Source organism: Orbicella faveolata, unplaced genomic scaffold (assembly GCF_042242905.1).
Source record: "Orbicella faveolata isolate gen_17 unplaced genomic scaffold, um_ofav_v1 contig_24, whole genome shotgun sequence".
Taxonomy (NCBI): Eukaryota; Metazoa; Cnidaria; class Anthozoa; order Scleractinia; family Merulinidae; genus Orbicella; species Orbicella faveolata.
In genome coordinates, this window is record NW_028301552.1 from 31,711,079 (window position 1) to 31,730,658 (window position 19,580).

The following is a 19,580-nucleotide window of genomic DNA, read 5'->3' on the forward strand; positions in this document are numbered from 1 at the left end:
TCCCAAACCCCTTAGCGGCTGTTTGCAGGGTATGGGGGACAAAAAGACGACTTAGTCACTTTTAGACTACACTTTTAAGCTAGAGTGGCAATTCCACTTAATCTATATCAGCATAAAGTCCGGTAAATAAAAAAAACTCCGTAAAATTGAATAAAAAAGGCAAAAAAAAAAAAGATAACTAATGTTTTAACCTTAAGCTTTAAGAAAAGTTTCAAATAAAAGTATTAGATGTAGAGGTTCTTATTTATTATTTTTTTGGAAAAACGAAGTGAAACTGGCATTGAGAAGAAAAAATTAACAAGAAACGATTCAAGGATTATTTAGACCCACCTGGCTCACAGCCAAATAACTCCATCCTCACTGCAAAGTTGTTATGAGATGATGCTGCCATCATCATAATTGTAGTGACCACAGTGGGAAGAGGCACCTCGTTTCGCTGAATTGTATTACTGTCCTTGTTTCCCGTAAACATCTACCAACATAAGAAGCAAAAATTGGTGCAGGCTCTCAGTACTTCTTTAATTGTCGACTTCATGATCATGATAAAGCCAATTTATACGCCACTTAGTGTAGAAACTCTAGCCAAATTGTGAAAGCTTGGGTTTTAATTTACTTTTATCAACTTTAACCACATAAAATTGCAAGATTTCTCTCTAGAATTGGGGCTTTTTATCATCATTATTGGCTCTGACTTTCAGCCTCAAACATCAAACATCTAATGTTCCGTTACACATTTTTCTATGTACAACATTGTGTCATGCTCAACATTGTTTTAAAGTTTTAGATTAGGTGCTATTATGCCCCTGTACATGAGATCTTAAAGAAGGTGAAAAACCAAACCGTCAAGATATTCAATGTTGAAAAGGATCACAAACAATCTCCGTGAGTTACTCAAGGATAAGGGGTAGGAAGTTGCGAGGGAATTGGTTTTGTTTCTCTGGTAACTGGTTGTTACTGTAAAAGGTGTGTAAACCACCCCATTTCGTTTTTCCTTAAGTAACTTCACCCCGTTCCTCCGGGACATAGAGGTAATTAAAAAACGGCAAAAACCCCTCATTATCGTTTTATAATGACCGCGCCACGTGAAGTAAACCAAGGATATATCAACCCAGATATAGACCACCACATCGAACGTGCAGTAAGATTCTTGGCGTCTGAATAAAATATAAACTTGCACGGTCACGTATAGGGATTGTTAGCAGGTTGAACGATATCGCTAGAATTTCCATCTGAATTAATTTAGAAGGCAATTGTGACTTAAGAGTAATTAATCTTGACAAGTTTGGCAAAGACAATGCAATAACAAGAATACTCTATTCGCCGCAAAAACATGGTTTATGGAGAACTGACTTGCACCAGGCGTGAAAACCAGCACGTCAAGTAGATTTGGGAGTAAAGTAAATATATAAATAAGAACTGAAATATGACTGTTTTGAACAGAAACCGGGTTAATATGTGATTTATCACCAAAACAACACAAACATCTAACTGCTTGTGAAATTGAAGCGTTCTACCCAAAGGTTAAAGGTGTTTTTGATAATTTTCGTGTCACGTATAAACATGTAAAAGAATCGTGTATTACCCACGGCACGATTCTCGCAGTGGGATAGGTTTGACACCCGTCAAAAAAGAATATTTTTAAATTTCAAATAACGGCCAAACGCTAAAGCTTAATGCTAGTTTTTCCGCTTACTGGCATATCTTACCGCAAGCAAACACAATGCTTGAGTCACCTCGAGATGGCGTCAATACAGTTTCCTCTACTAAAACCACGCGATTCTAACTGGATTATTTCATAAATTTAAATCTATAAATGTGAGTATGCATCGCGTAAACCTGAGCATTAATCTCAGTACTCTGTAGATGTTTTTTTAAGTTTAACAAAAATCTAACTTGCCTATATTTTTCTCTAGCTTTCTTTTTCTGGAATTCAATCAATTTGAGGCAAATGTAATTACACCACAGCCCCACGACAGACGAAACAATGCAAAATTCATTTGTCTATCTCTTTTCTCAGTGTTACTCTTTTAGAAACCTTATTACGCGCACAAAACGGGCGGACTTTTTGATTACAACATAAAAATATATATATTTCATTAGCCATGAGAGTTAAAATGATGAGGTTTCATGCAACTTGTAATGCGATTTTTCAAGGACATGATTTGAAAAACAGCAAGCAGAAGCAGGCTTTCTGTCTGAAGTGCATTAAATATTAAATCTGTTGCGGTGTTAGTGAGAGTTTCCATTGTGTTGAATGAAACCAAGAAGCTTTCAAGCGCTTTAAATGTTTAGAAAACACCGCCTATAAGTGTACTTCGGTACAAGTCAAAAGCATGATAATCAGAAATCAAACAAAAGGTGACAAAAATTCGTCTAGTTTTTAGAAACACTACAAGTAGTATGTTCAGCCAGCACCGCGTAAACCTCTAAGCTGTCTTGGGCTCCTAGTTATATGTGTAAACATTCAGAGACGTTCCTAATCTTATTAAATCCCATGAGCAATGAGCGATAAAAATCACATTTTTTGCATAACTTTTCAATTTGCGAGAAATCCTTATCGAAAGAGCTAACCAAAATACTAAACAAATTATCTACCTGCCACACTCCTCCTGGTGAACTGGTATCAACGATTTTATTACATAATCAACTGGAAGAATACGGCATTGACGTTTTGGATAATTTTTTTTTACAACAACAACATGGAGATGATCGATTGAACTGTATGTCGGTTTACAGTACAGCGCGACATCAACACGTCGACAAAATGAACGGTTTAAAACCAAACATGAACCTAATGCCTATTGTCAATCTGAGACAGTACAGTTTTCGTTGTTACTGATTTCACTTACCTGAAGATTACCTTCCAAGTCTTTAAAATACGAGTAATCCCCGCCGTTTGAATACATCACCATATACTGCTGCATCCACTCAGAGACCGCCGGATCGCCGTATCCTTGTGTGGCGATGGCAGTTATCACCATTTTCTTTCCCATTTCAACTTTAATCCAACCATTGCTCTGGTTTGGGTCGGCTCTGTAACCGGGCGGCCAGCTAGATAGGTTGAGACGGGCGCGATGTGGTCCAAACGTTGAGAAGTCATTCTCGAAGACCGATTGGGCTGTGATTTGTACGTTCTGAATCTCCCCGCTCGCCAACCCAAGAGGCCAGCGACAATTCGCTGCGAAAAAAAAAAGGTGAAAGTGCGGCTACCCGTGAGTCTCTAAATGAAAGCCAGATTATAAATTAAGTTAGCGTGATTGTACGTTTATGTGCTTGATAAGCAACCTGTTATCTTTGCCAAGTGTGACGAGGCTTCGACAAGCTGCTGTGGCCCACTTTCTTCGACAACCAAGCACAAAATCACCGCCCCAAAGAGAAATCTCATATTGTAAAGAAATCATTCAAAGCTACGCTTCGAAGTCTTGTACAAAACAATAACGAGAAAACGCGGTAAGAATAGAAACTTGAACTCGAGTCATATAACAACTTATGCATGCTGTCGACTGTGTGAATTTTCCCGCCCCACGCATCAAAATTAGCACTTAAAAGTTATCATGTTAATAGTATTGCATATGCACTTCGCTGTTACACAAACCCGCTGACCAAGTCTAAAAAAAAACATCTGCCGTCATCAGAGCTCTCCTGGTGGACATGCGCAGGTTAAACAACTTATTTTTATCAACGTGAGTCACGGTTGTGACAATGTAGCGGAGGCCGGGAATGAATGTAGAATGTGGATGTCTCTACGCCAAAACCGAACCACAAAGAAAAGCATTAGAAACCAAATGCCACCACTGAACAGAATTCGTCTAAACAACTCGATTGTTTGGTAAACATTTACTTGCTTAATAATAACCCATAGTACTGGATGGCACAGGTTGAATCTCAACCACTGAAAAAAATAGAGGTTAGAGTCTATTGATTTTGTCGAAAGTGTAATATTGCAAAACTAAATACCTGCTAGTTCAGGTCAATTGAAAGAGAGCTAAGACAATATCAAACACAAAACAAAACATTGGTAAGCCGCAGACTAGGAGCTGGGTCAGCGACAAGAATTTAGCCAAAAACCACAAATGACGGAGTTGTGTTTCGAATTGCGTAACTTAATCTGAGTACAGAGGGTAGGGTGCAAGCAAACACTGTTTTCTGCCCGGGTATTTGTGCGAGATGCACGCTAAAGCACGAGCTGAATATATTATGGCCACAAGAAACAATCTAGAATGAAACAAAATTGGGATGTCTTCCAGTCACTACGGGATGGTAGAATATTGAAACATTGGTGACTGCGATTTCTGTCAGGCTATCAAGTTCACGTCAATATGGTAATTTATAGAAGATACTGGAAAGATCTGTGACAAAGCCACTGAAAGTATGAAAGTATGACAGTGCACCTTTTACTATCTCTGAGCGTGAGAAGCCTTCTAACACACGTAACCCAATCATGACAATATAAGAGAGGCATGAAGCTTGGTTCGGTTGCCCCATGCCAGAAGAAAACTCTAGAAAATATATACACAATCTGATCTTCGCAATTAGAATACAATTCCAAATCGGTTTGTAAAAAAAAATATATTATAATTTATTATATAAACAACAGTGAAATACTAGGATTTTTCCTTTTACTGAAAAATCATGTCTTCATGGCGCGCAGTGAAGATATATATGTTATTTGCCGGCTGGGAGGCAGGCCTCGGGCAGCATTTTCAAGTCCGCGGTCACAGTTTTTCACCATACGGACCGATCGTAAGCCGGCAAATAACATGTTTATTTTTTTTTTTCCTGCAGTAAATTGGTTTTAAGGATTACAAATGGGTTTGTTTACGCAACTCTTGTCATTGAATCGGCCTGCGCGCCGTCTACTAACGATTTGTTAAAATCTCGGCAACGAGCGAGTAACTCAGATAGTAGACAAAGAAAGATGTATTAAAAAACAAATTTTTTTCGAACTACTTTGTGTTAGTTGCATTTATTTCACCAGTTAAGTTCTCCAAAATTGCTTTTGCGGTGTGAAATTTCGTGCGAAGCTTGAAGTTCTACTACAAAAACAATTTCTGCCAGTCGTTGCTTTTAAAATCACTTCGTCACTTTTCTACCGTAAATTAAATAGCAGAAAGCGAGGAAATTCGTGAGGTGTATTCCACAGAAATTCTTCTAAATACAGCCACGATCAGAGAGATAAACTCGACTGAAATTGACTCGAATTTTATGGCGAGAGAAACACAGGATTACGCGCCATTACAGCGCCAAGCTACAAACAATTAAGCAAACTCCCACAACTTCAAAACAATCAATTGAATTTACTTAAAGTGACTTTCCTTGCCATTTTAAAGTGAACAGAGATAAACTTGCGTTGACTAATCGTCGACGGATGTGTAAAAAAGGCAAACGATTGACGATTACCGCTAACTTTCAGGCGCAAAATTTAGGCAGCGGGAAAAAAATCCGGCCCGTGGGCCGCGCCGTATCGGAAAAAGCTGGACCGGTCATGTGCGTATGAATAGCCAATCAAATTCGAGGATTTAGGATTCCAGCCCGCTCAGATGCTCGAGAAAAAAATAAACTATTCTTATCTTTCACACTGTGAAGATATCATTCCTTTTTGATCACATTTTTCTTTTGTCCCTGTAACTACACTTAAATTTGTTGATGTATGACCGAAACATCTTCGGATCTTCTTCGGTCGTCTTCGGCAATTTTCGGTACTCTTCGGAAAATGTTTGGAAATGTTCGGAAAGTGGTCGGAAGCGTTCGTTTGGCCTTCGGAACAATTTTGGAAAATCTTCGGAAATCTTCGGAAATCTTCGGAAAGAGGTCGGAAATCTTCGGATAATCGTCAAAAGCGTCGTCATTAGTATGTTCGTGGTCAACTCAATATCTCACTTGTTCGCTGCGCTCACTCGTGGGATATCGAGTTGAACACTCGAAAATAAAATTCGTATCCACGCGCGGGCATGTAATATCCTCTATAACGTTTCCATATGACGCGCACTCTGATTGGCTGAAACAGCGTGCTTTATCAGAGAACAGATGCACGGGTTGATGACGGTTAGCTGGCTTTCAAATTTTTGCTTTCGGAATTTTGGCAAATTTGACCCATATTAAACGTTTACTGTGACTCAGACAAACGCAATGGAAACGAGCTATTCGTCTGCAGTAAACATGGCTGCATGGAGGCCATTGCTAACAGCAGTAGTGTTAAAACTGTAATAAAACAACAATTCTTGCTAGATTCCCGCCGACAAAATGGTCACCACGTAGCGAAATAAACAAATCCTCAACCTAGCGAACGCTTCGATAAAAGACATTTTATCTACCTTGTTCCTCACACTTAATTACAACATAGACATAATTCATATGGGTGCTGCTTTGGCTGAGCTCTGTTTGCTGGGTAATAAAACTCAACACTCCCAAGTGAGATATATTGGCCACAGGTGTGGCCGTTTATTTTGATAGCAAGCTTAGAAAGCTTAAATTACAAACATACCAAAGTATTAGCCCAGCAACGGTGATGGAGAAACCGCCAGCTAATGTAGAAAATAGAGAAAATGGGGTGTGGAGGGAGGGAAAATTCCCTTCACTTGCTGAGAATGCTACGCAAAAGAGAAGGTGGACCACATTTAGCGATATCTAAATGCCTACACTGGCTACTTGTTGAATCATGGATTATATTCAAACTTCTGCTCATCACTTTTAACATTATCCATGGACTTTGCCCAGCCTACTTGTCGTCCCTCCTACAACAATACCACCCGCAACGGAGCCTACGCTCATCCTCTAAACTTCTTTTCACTGTCCCTACTGGGAACTCTGTGACATACGGTGAACGTGCCTTTTCTTTCTCCGCATCTATATTATGGAACAGTCTACCGGATTCTGTTAAAAATACAACATCTCTTTCGTCTTTTAAATCTGCCCTCAAAACATTCTTGTTTCGGAAATCTTACTTTCGATTTATTTTATTTTATGAGAAACTGTATTTTAATTGATCATTTCATATATTTTATTTATTACTGTTATCAGAAATATTTTATGGGATTTAACTAATTTATTTTTTATAGTAATGTAAGTGCATTGAGTTTTTTAAATGCGCCCAAAAAACTTTCTTATTATTATTATTATTATTATTATTATTATTATTATTATTATTATTACTTTATCTATATCCCGGATGACAGAAACTCCCCCAACCAAGTACTGTTTCTAGTTACGTCACAAGCTGCATAAAATCATTTATTTTGGTAAAATAACTTCCCTACGTTTGTCACGAAAGCAGAAATTATACTATACACGTAAAACGACAGAAAACATTAATTGAGCTGTCTCTGTTTTTGATGAGAAGCTTTCTTTTTGTAGAAATGCTTAAACAACACTTACATGCAGTGTAGTAACACTCGTTTGTTAACTAGCAATCTCAGCTCCGGTCATCTCAGCGAAGTGAACCTCGACAATTTCGTATCAACACTGACCCTTCGAGTGATCAGTGGAACGTTTGCTCTGATATTCTCTTCTGTACTCGGAGTAGAACCAGTGGAAGCAGTCTCGTGTTAGCAAGTTTGACGCTAGTTCGGGCAATCTTGCTGCAAGCGGCTGCAAGCCGTAAATAACTTTAGCTCCTTTCAAATACAACTTAGCATTTTGCATTTTCATCCGCAAGCTTTGAGCTCCTTGTTTCGTAATCTCCATTCGAAAATTGCACGTTTTCACGAGCCTCTATGCGGCCGGATTCCTCTGGACTAGAAACCTTTAGGCGCTTAAAAATTAAACTATTGAAAATGCAAACTTTCAAACGATCGTTCTCCTCTGGAAAGCCACTTGTGATTGACGGCTGTTGTCTCGTTAGCCGATCAAATTATTTGAACAATTCTAACAAGGACCGTTATTGGCTTATTTCAGCGTGCTTTATCAGAGAACAGATGCATGCTGACGCCACTTTCTCTCGTTTGGAAAATAGAGTTTGGTTTGAAAATGCCGCCCAATGTGTGGGGAAATCAATAGATTCTTCATTCGACTGTGCTCTGTTCTGTTGTAAAGCACTTAGGAAGCTTCCTGCGTGCTTTAAAATGGAACAGATCACAGTCGAGGCTTCCTTATTTGTTAATTCGAAAACTACATTTACTACATGTACTAAATGTCATGTGACTGACTGACTGACTGACTGACTAACTGGCTGGCTGGCTGGCCGACCGACCGACCGACCGACTGACTGACTTTTTGGTGTTTAGGTTTTCGCTTACTTCCTTTAGTTCTTCAATAAATTCATCTATATTTTCTCGCTAAGAGACGTCATTGCTGCAAAACAAATTGGCCTCTGTGTCTGCCAATGAGAATTAATCAATGTTATAAAGTATAGAAATGACGCGACCAGTCGTTACACCAACGCAAGAGAAATTCTTAGCGAAAAAGCCACTAAAGTTCTCTCGGTAATAAAACTACCCTATTCAGCGACAATCACGATTGAACGAACTTTTTAATACCCGGGTTAAACTAGCGCTCCTTGGTTTGGGGACCTGAGCTGTTATCAGAGAACACATTTTGATAAAAGCACAATTTAACAAGTTCACATTCATCTTTGTAAACAAGCAATAAATGTCCCAGAGATTATGGCTTGTGAATCAGAGTTTGTGCTGTACCCTAGCATCGATATAATCAGCTATTGCTCAAGATCAAAGCATGCTTGCCGGGTGACAACATTTTGATCCGCGAAGCATTAATATACAACAAATTAGAAGCCTTTCTTCGATGTCCTAATGAACGAAAGGATCACTGGGAAGTTTCAAGTCAGTAAGAGAGCCAGTAACCCAGCAACCATGAAGAACGCACCATTAACTATAAAGAAAACCCTCAGACACAAATATTTACAAACCTGGCTTAAAACCAGAATAGACTGTCAACAATTTCAAGAAAATGAATAACACAAAATGTTAAAAGGAATGATTTGAAGGTTACTTCAAAGTAGTTACAAATCCTGCTCATAGAATGAGCCTAACAAGGCTTAGATTAGGAGTGTCATGACAAATACGAACATAGAGGAGCATCAATCTCGGTAGAAGAGCGAAAATGTTAGTATGCCAAGAAATTTGCATAGAACACAAATTTCTTCATGTTTTGCCAGAGGTAATTTACCATAAGAAGTGAGCTACATTCCCACATTTCAAACATGCATGCAATATACGTAAGACGAAGTCGAAAAGTTCAATGGGTTTATTAAGTTTTCTCTACCGTTCTCGTCTATTTCCTCGAGTAGATCCAGTGTAAAATCGGATTTCTTTGTCTAAAAAAATTAACAAACAGATTTGTTTAGCCGAAAAGTTCAATGCTTTTATTAAATTTTCTCTATCGTTTTCGTCTATTTCCCCGAGTAGATCCGATGCAAAATCGGATTTCTTTGTTTCAAACAAAATTGACAAACAGTTTTGTTTTCATAAATCGGAAAGCGTTACACTGCAATTATTTGAGTCATGGATGAGAACATTAATTTGCAAAATGAAAACATTTCCCACTGCAAATTGGAAACCAACGGCAGGTATGAAACACTTTTTTTTTTTCTTTTTTTTTTTGGGAACCACACTAAGATCCAGGCGGAAAGTCACACTAAGTAGATTTGTTACAGAGGTTTTCATTGTAAAGTATCATGTGATTTCAAGTGCGCCGAAATTTAAAAACAACGAAGAAAAACTAATGAGAATCGAAATCGATCGCGGGTCATTGCTTTTGACTTACTTATCACTATTCTCTAGTGCGGTCGACGTTTAATAAAGGAAAAGGTAGCATTCTTTTTAGCACCGTAGAATTCCCAGAATTCTGGAATTCACATTTGCGTCTAAAGAGAAAGTTATCGCTTCATGCAGGTTTGACTGCCGGTACAGTATAATTATCAGTCTTACATTTTCGTAAATCGTTGAAGCTTTGTTAAAAAGTAACTCATTCTAACCTTGCTCCTCATTGACATTATGGGTGTAAACCGGCATTAAGAACAACACGACCAACCACATCTCCATCGTCGAAGGTCACTTACAAGGCATCCATTACGCGAGACCACTTACACAGGAAATAAATTGCCAGTTGTGAAAAGAAGACGATCACAAATAACCTCCGGCAAATTAACAGTCGAGTTAAAGTAAAAATTAAAAATCAAAAATTAACACAAATTAACAGTCGCGTTACTGAGTAACAATCAAAAACAAGAATGCGACTGACAATTGACTACATTTCAGCCGGATAGACTACAAAATAGAGATGCTCTTTTAACTTCTGTAAGGCAACTAAAGTTACTGTTAAAGTTATTAAACTGTGCGTAGACAACATTGAGCCAACCGAATCTCAACGCGTCTTAACAGGAAGACTAATTGCAAATTGCTAATTGCAAATTGCTGCAAATTGATCAAGGCAATATCTCATTAATGAAATCATTTTCATCGCCTCTCTGCTTAAAAAAACATTGCTATTAACATCTAAAATTGAATGAGGCCCCGTCCACACTACGGCGGAGAAATTTGAAAAGGCAGCTCTATTTCTATGGCTTACGCCTGCCGTCCTCGCTTATCCGTTGCGAAAAACGAAGCTTTTGGAAAACGCTCTTCAAACCGAAGGAATTTGAAAACGCCGGCTTTTCATTTTCGTGTGGACGGAAACATTTGGCAAACGGATCTTGTCGAAAACGGTGACATCAAGATAATCACGTGATTTCCCTGTTCCCTGTTCCCTGTTCCCTGTTCCCTGTTTTCCTCAAACACAAACCCAAATTACCGGTGATATTTGGGTTTTCCAATTTCTCCAGCGTAGTGTATACGGAAAACATGTGATGCGAAAAAGCCGTTTTCAAATTTTCCCTGCGCAGTGTGGACGGGGCCTCAAACCTGCCCGCACTTTTTTTTTTTTTTTTTTTTTTTCACAAACAAATGAGTTCAGAAAAATCAGCTTTTAATAGACGGATATTTTGGATAGAAAATTCGTGAGCCAGAGTAAAAGTCCTATTGATGTCAAATTATTTGAGATTTTCAGTAAGCATACGAGACACTGTGGCTATTTTTGTCAAAAAGCGCTCCAGATTAAACAGTGCGTGATCGTTGTTATATTAGCATATAACGTGCCCGTGTGTGGTTTTTTATTTTTTTTTATTTTTTTTTTTTCTCTCTCTCTCTTTCTCGATAAGTCATTCAGATAGGTCCCAATTAAACAACCTGAAGCCATAAGAATGACCTTTCCGTGGGGAAACTTCTTGTAACATTTAGTTACGCACTTCTTTTCGGCACATAGTGTATTACACTTCTGTTAGGCAGAGTAGAATCGCTTGTAAAGAGTTAGCTCCAGTGCTGGGGTTCGACCGAGGATCCGCGCACGTAAAAGGGCCCTTAAAGCACCGAACTTGACAGCTCGTCCAGCTCGAATTTTTCGGTGGCCCGAATAAGAACCCTAAACCTGGAAATTCATTGTGGAATAGAACAATTCAAATCACTCAGTTATTACTGAAAAATAAGACAAAACAACGGCACACGTTATGCGCGTTACACAGAAGACAAATTTTTAGCTTTTTCTCTCTTTTGCTTGTTACCAATAATCTGCAAACGCACAAAAAGAACACAAAATTATCAAATTCCATCTGACGATTGCGTGTAAAAGTTGTCCATTCTTTGAAATAGAGAATGACAACTTTCCGTCCTTTATTTACTCTTCAAAACTTCGCATAAACGTTCTGCACGCTAGAAAAAGAGAAGACAAAAGGATATGGAAACTAATAACGAAAATTTACGTTCCTGACAATTGCCTCCCATGAGGAAAGACATAAAAACGTTCACTTAAAAAAAAAAAGAAAACATAACACGCTTTCAATGTTCTTTCAATTCCCGGGTTAGTGTCGTCAAAGTATAGGCGCAGCCGAGAAACAATGGTTAACCAGTTTACAAAGTAAAAACAAATAATTTAAATTTACCACTGTCGGGTACCTTGTTCACAACGCCCAGCACTTCTAATTTCATATAAACAGCCCGAAATTAACTTGCGTCTTTAGAATTGAATTTCGACACTTTGGACCGTGAGAAAATGGCCTCATGTTCGTAATCCAGAAATTACCATTTGCCTTAAAGAGCAGGTCTTGAACCAAAAATAACTTTTTTATTTATGCAGTTTGAAAAACGTCTTTATACAGTAGATCACGTTTTGCACTCTGTGCAAAACGTGCAGTTGTATTATCGTAGCATTTACTTACGTACTAACAAAGAGCTAATGACTTTTTGTTCCAAAAAAAAAACTAGAAAACAAAGGAAAACAAATTTTAATAATTTTACGTCAACTAAACGACTCCTACCCATTATCAATGTTCCTAAAAAAAATCGGGAAGACATTTTTTTGAAATGGACATGATTGTTAATAACCTGAAAGTATCGCATTTCTATTGACAACAAATCTACTTTTGATTTTCAAATGTTCATCTAGGAAGATCGAGGAGACTTTGCTCGGAGGGCAAGCGATTTCGGAGAATGAACCTTGAGCCTTCAATACTTTGGTGATTTTTTTCTCCAAAAACTTTAATTCCACTTACTGAACAAGAAATTTTAAAGAAACTGTCCAAATCTATTTCCGCGGATGGCTTTTTCTTCCTTAGATTAGTCTAGAGCGTTTACATGTATCCGATTACATAACCTAAAAAGATGAAATTACAGATATAGTGGCTTGTATTAAAATTTCACACAAGCAATACTATTTACCGACTATTAGGGGTTTCTGGAAAAAGAAAAAAAGATTAAAAGATTAACCACACTTTTTTGAAAATAAGTTCGCATTTTAGACTCAGGTTTTAATAAGCTTTTTAGAAAGTTGTGCTATATACTCATAATTAAACGTTGACAATAAGAATTTCATGTAACAATCCGATTTGCTTTAGCGCAACCTGCAAACGTGACAACGATAACAGTATAAATAAATCCCGGAATCAGTTCTTAACTTAATAATTTGTACGCGGATAAGTTTCAGACAGGACGAAAACAAAGTTTGAAACATCGAATGCAATTAAACGCGGAATAGATTATTTCCTCATTTGAAAACAGCACGGAGTTAGCTAAAGAACTGCATCGACGCTGCTGGCGATAGTCACAAACGCTGTCAACAATGTTAATGACATAGCAATCAATTTGTCATTTGCCATGAAGCTCGTTTATTGTCACAGCACCAGCGCAGATAAACAGCGTGAAGCTCTTCGGGGTTCAGGGTTTATTCTCCCGATACACTCTATTTCCACTCTAGCGATCTAGGCTCACGTTTTCCTCTATGTTTATTTAGGTGCTTAGTACGTGCAAATCTACGAGCTCAGAAGGATTTCATTGATCGAATTATATGATAAATTACTCCGAGTCATTCTGACCATAGGCCACAGAGATAGACGTCTGTTTATCATTTTGAGACAGTATCTGCCATAAATTTCTCACCAACCTCATAATTCAAAACAAACTACCGTAACTTACTAAAACAACCAGTTTTAGAGGAAAATTTAATAGCTGTTAAACGTGATCCAAAGAACAGTTTTACGAGCGGCGGTTTTGAAAGGTTAAACCAAGAAAAGCAAAGGTTGATAAGATAATAGGAACTCGTTTGTTTTCAGAAAGTAACTTCTCTACTCTGAGAAAAAGCAATGATACAATAGCAATAAGACAAAGAGACGAATTAAATTAATTATGCATCCATGGACTTACATAATAACAAAGTCTTGATAAAAAGGCATCCAAGGTGCCTAAGTTGTTGAATTCTATAAAACTTTGAGTTGCCTGGTTTGTTCTGATTGAAATTTGTACATATTGGTGAAGATGAAAACGATACAGTGGATAAAATAAACTTTTAAACAAAACATTTATATGTGTAACGATACGATTAAAAAGGATAACCATATGCGGTTTTAGGCACTCTAACAATCTCTTTCTGCAATGAATATTTGCCCGAATTTTACTAGAAACCGAGAATGCTGTAATCAAAAGCAATCCAGAACTCGTTAAAAGCTCGCGAACTTATTATAAGCAGGGGATTAAAAATACAGCGAATGGACTGAAGAATAATGAGAGTTGACCTTATTTAAACCTTTTGTTTTCGAAGAACCCGAGTTGCTAATGGTAATTCACAAGGAGACATGAATGCGTCTCCCATGAGTAAGTTTTTTTTTTTAAGTAAAAGTCGGTTTTTTGCATTTAAACCAGAGAAACACATAAGTCTTACCTTGGTCGCTGTCATTCTTGAAGTAGTGAGCGTGAACTGGGTTGAAGCAGAGAAAGTGAAGCAGTATCAACGGTATAAACCGCATTATCAATCGTTTGAGGACTCCCCAGGTACGTTAGACAAGTTTTATCGTTACGAGACTGCCAATGACGAAAAACTTACAAAGTTGTTACAACGAAGACCTTTGGCAATATTCACAGTCGATAACAGCGACTAACAGAGAAAAGTTGATCGAGTCACGAGCGCACTGTGGCAAACGCCTGAAGCACTTCTGGTCGAGTTTAAAAGCTTATCTATCCTCGAGCCATAAATTTAACATTTGAGTTTAATGTTCTGAAAAGCAAAACAATGAGCTTAGGTGACGTAAAACGCTGACCTTGTGCCTCCCTAAATACCTCAGCGCGTGCGCAGAACGGATAGTGAACTTCAAACTCGGACATAATTTCACTTTCTGGTAAGTTCCGTTCGTCTCAAATGGACTTTCTTGTCTTCAAGTAAACTAACGCGCTTGCATCGGTTTTAAAATGCTCCATTCTGCGAGTCAAATTAAACCTGAAACACTTAAATTTATCTCGTACTTGATTGACAAACAGTAAAGCGACAAACCAACAAACAACATTCATACAATATTTATAAAGAACTTGACGGAATTTCTTTCATGCACACACACAAATTTACCCAGTTCACTCATAAACAGTGATACGAAAAAATAATGATCATCTGTGTGTGTGGTTTTACTTGTAAGTTTAAAAACAACTTGCAATTGGTTGTGAAAAACGAGCAATTTCAATCTCATATTTGTTGACCCCCCAAAAGAAGTATTGCTCATGTTAGCACCATTTTGGTTGTTTTCTAACAACCTCACCGGAGTCAACTGCGCATTAAAACACCCCACAAATTGTGCGGTTTGGAGGTCATTGCTTATTACATCAACAGAGATCGTAATCAAAGCACCCACTATAACGCTACAATATGGTGTATCTGCAAAATTTGAGACGCGTTCAATTTGCAACGTGGCGCCGAGAGGGTTACATGTTGAGGGCTGATTCGATTTTTTTCTATGGTCGCGAAATTAATTATTCTCACCATCAATCCAAACTTCGGAAACCAATCAAGGGAACGTGACCTTTATAAAACTGAAAAGACGCTAAATTTCTTCAATTCATTCTATTACAGCCGTAACGAGTGACGTTTCGAACTCTTTGTCGTCGGGTCAAATTTATTCCTGTACCAAACAGGCTTCTTGCATTGTGCAAGTGCTATGTTTACTGAGTTGCGTAAAGTTAATGGACATAAATTTTCTATTTTGCTGTTAGAAAGGCTTAAGCCTAAAGAAAAGCACTTTCACTTCAGTGTATTGTATCCTATTAAAGCTCTCTCACAAAATACCTTGTATAGAATCAAACTAGATACTAGACAATCCGGTGGCAATTCCTGCTTATCTGCTCGGGCTAAAACATTTTAAGTCCAAACTCAGTGATTCCGATCCACTTTCATTTAATCAACACTGAACAGATATTAAAGCCGAAAAACGGATATAGAAGAAAATGCGATTAAAGTAAGCGTTTGAGAATTTGTTATCGTGAGTGCTATCTGTCAGGTACGTGAGTGATAATTTAAAATCGCCTTGAGCTGGGCTTCTCACGATATCATAAATGAAGAACCACCAGATTGATTTGAGGCTTAATTTTGGCATAAAAGAGAAATGGATTGAATGGCGCTTTGGCATGTTTTGTTGAGAATTATTCTTAAACTTAAAGACTGACACTCATTGCATTGGTAGAAAGAAGCCTGGGTTTTGGGCTTTGAAAGACACTATTTGACCAAAAGACCTTTGAGATAGAAAGTCACGGACGAAGTTTAATTTTATCGCATATCGAAATTTTAATTTGTTTACAAATGGATCCTTTTACACAATGAGTTATCGTATGTAATCTCCCGATATGAAACCTAATCTTTTGAGCTTTTACAGCGAAATACTTTATTTTGACTCATTTTGAAGGGAAAAAATCTGCACAAGCCCCGAGGCTACATGTAATAGCAACTACAAAAGAAAAACAATTTTCAGAACGTGGCCTGACTGTCAAAATCAAACACATATGCTCCTCCACAGTAACCCGCAGGCAAGCCCAACCAACCAATTATTGGTATCACACAAAATATTTCACCAATAAACTTTAGATCACACATCAGAAGGACAGGAGTCCTTTCTTCAATCCTCCTTGGTTAAATTATACGAAAGATGCTTTAATTTGCGTAACATAGGCATTCAGTGAGACTCGCATCCGCCCGTAAAAATTAAACGAGTCAGTCATGTTTCCTTTTTCTTTGAAGTTTACCACACAGCCGGCTGTAAAATGTGAAAAACCTTTTTAACACGGAAACGGAGAAAGGTATCAGGTGGCCGTCCACATCGTTGATAGATATCAGGTGGTCCACATCATTGATTTATGCTAAAATTCAACCAGCCAACTACGTAATAAAACCGACAGATCAAGCAGAAGTTACCCAAGTACCCTGTACATCACATCACAGGACTACCCAGACAACTAATCTAGTCCTACTTTACATCTTTACTTCGAATAAATGAAGAATTCTACATTGCGTGAAATTATCTTCCATACCTGATTTCCGTGTGCCTTCAAAGCACTTTGTATTAGTTTATCGACAGGTGAAGAAATTACTCTAATTTGGGTTCTTATCTTAAGCGTAATGTCACGCAGCTATTTCAAGCTTGATTCCTTTGTTACTCACGTTGAATTTTACGTGTAGTTTGCCTATATTAAAAGACATTCCGGAATATACATCTCGAAACAACAAAAATTGTGAAAATACAGAGAGACCACTTTGTGAAACTACTGAAAGCCCTTTAATTGAAATTTACTTATTTGATCCCTCTGACGGAAGCTATCCTTTTTTGTCGGAAACATTGCAACACTGCAAGCAACTCTTAGACTCAAGGCCAAGGTTCCTCTAACAAGTCTTATACCAAAAATCTCTGCAGCGCACGCTCTGTTTGGATTAATATTTTTACTATTTTCACCAATCATACAACTCAAGAGGAATTGTGAGTCGGGTAAACCAGCTTGAGCTCATCTAAGAAGCAAAAAGGATGAAAACACTGCGTTCACTTTCCATAGAAACAGTCTACAAATGATTGGGAATTCGCCAAGAGAGTACTGAAACTAGTGTGGAACAATTTAAGTACAAATGCTCACAGTGACTAATAGAAACTCTGCTCCTGCAATTTATCCAGAATTTGTTGTACCTTAGCAGTTCCAGTTTTTAACCGGCTGTCACTCATGCTAAATGACGCGCAGAAGTTTCCTTTGGAACTTCTTATAAACAATATCTTTATATGATTTCAGACGGAGTGTAAAAACAAGAAAACACCATTCACCATTTCTCAAGAAGGAAGAACGAGAACAAAGTTTGTATTGTATGACAACTTTGGCTTACAAACTAAATGAACTGCGAAGCCGTGAACGAAGAGCATCCTTGATTGAACATTGGATCTGACAGGAGATCTAATCAACCAAACTTGAAAAGTAAAACGATGAGAAGTCAAAGACTACTGTAGGACTGTCACAACATGGTATATTTAAAACAATATTTCTGCTGGCCGCAAACCAGCCTTCTTCAGGTTTTGATGTGTTAAGTTATAAAAATGAAAACAAAAACCTGGTCAAAACTTAGTTCACAAAACAGAAGAGATCAGAATTTGGTAGAGTATGAACCTTCTAAGAGAGTTTGCTAAAGCGACATCTCGTTTCCCTTCCGTTTTGCTTTGTTTCGCTTTTCTTCGTATTTCCCTTTGTTTATTTCTCTTTTCAGACTAGTTTTTAGAGCAAAACCTGATTACATCTAAGCATACAAAACAGTGCAGATCAGAATTTGATAGAGAGTGTCTCAATGGGGTGAGTCGTTAGGCGTAAAACGACCAAACAATTCGCTTTTAGGTGTAACTATTTGTTTGATAATTTCAATTCCCATTGCCATTGGCATGATTTGGTCTATTGAACTGATTTTCGATGCACAGCGGGAATCAGGCTTGTCACGAATGAAAGACTGGTTGCAGTTTATACTTTAAAAGGAAATTGTCACTGTTTCAGTAATTCATGGTTAAAATAGTTTCAGACCATCCACAAGTGACAGCCTTACGTCTATTCAAGATTATTCTGAAAAGTTCATGGCAGGGAGCCAATCAAATCATTCGTTTGTTTGATCGATTGATGCAATGACTTTTAATAATTCTTAATTGGAAAATGTAAGCAATGAATAATAAAATAAAATTTAAACAAAAGAAAATATCTTTACCTGTGCGAAAAAGATTAAGAAATAGGAAAGATGAGGTCACTTATTAGTTTTAGTTGCCGCGGCAACCAAAATTGACAGCGTTTACAAAATCCACTTTGCATGTATTTCCTTATTTCAAATCTAGGTATGATTTATCTCCAAGCAAAATGCTTCTAATATTTCCGTAGTCGTAGCGTGGTTTACTACCTTGACTAGTGTTTCTATCAGTGAGGTTGAACAAGAAAGAATAAAATTAATCAACAATGACCACATCAAAATACGATTGCTTACTACCAATGGTTCTAGCAAATTCCTAACAGAAGTTATTGCAATTTGGTGTTCGAATTGATAGTCTTATGTTTCCGTCACACTAGCTATTTTTACTCCCGAGCCTCACTTCTGGAACGGCAAATTTTATTAATTTTTTTTTTTTTTTTATCATGAAAGAATTCAAAGATGAAAAGAATACCCACATCGAAACAATACAGGCAAAGGCAAAATAATTATTCCGCTGTAAACGATGCCTGGAGGTAAATTTTTAGAAACTGATCGAAACGTGCAAAAGGCCTATTTCATCAGTCCAGCATCAAGAATGAATTTTCGGTTACTACAAGAGTGTTCACAACTTAACGGCTACCACAACAGTGTTCACAACTCAACTACGTTTCACTCTTCACATAAAAATATAATTAAAAAGCAATAAAAGTTCCTTTATTAGTATATATCCACACATATGTACAGGTAAATTGTACCTCGATCAGGATAATGAGTATTTTTCTTTACACAGTTTTCTCCGCAGTTATAGCAATAAGACTCACTTTCAGACAAGATAAATCCAAACTGCGGGTTTAAATTATTTGTATTCTATTCTGACATAAAGACGCAGCCATGACCCAAAATTATTTCAAAGAATGATAAAACGGACGATAAACTTGCATACTAAGACAGTTTGCAGACTTCAATATTAAGCATTTAATGAAAATGTACCATTGCTCTGGGCATGTCTTGGTGTCTACCTGATAATAGGCTTCTGAATGCAAACTTTGTAAACAAATATCCCAGAAACCAAGGCCGCCGGTAGCAAC

The 19,580-nt window shown here is 37.6% G+C and overlaps 1 protein-coding gene across 1 annotated transcript in view; it reads right to left on the reverse strand.

The window, feature by feature from the left end:
• Positions 1-14,299, reverse strand: part of LOC110064986 (polycystin family receptor for egg jelly-like) — a 38,683-nt gene extending 24,384 nt beyond the window's left edge. The window contains exons 1-3 of the mRNA XM_020772087.2: positions 14,200-14,299; positions 2,850-3,178; positions 331-472 (exon numbers count right to left, since the gene is read on the reverse strand). Coding sequence (XP_020627746.2) covers positions 331-472; positions 2,850-3,178; positions 14,200-14,284 — 556 coding nt within the window. The 5' untranslated portion in view covers positions 14,285-14,299. The remainder of the gene's footprint in view (positions 1-330; positions 473-2,849; positions 3,179-14,199) is intronic.
• Between the last annotated feature and the right edge of the window lie 5,281 nt (positions 14,300-19,580).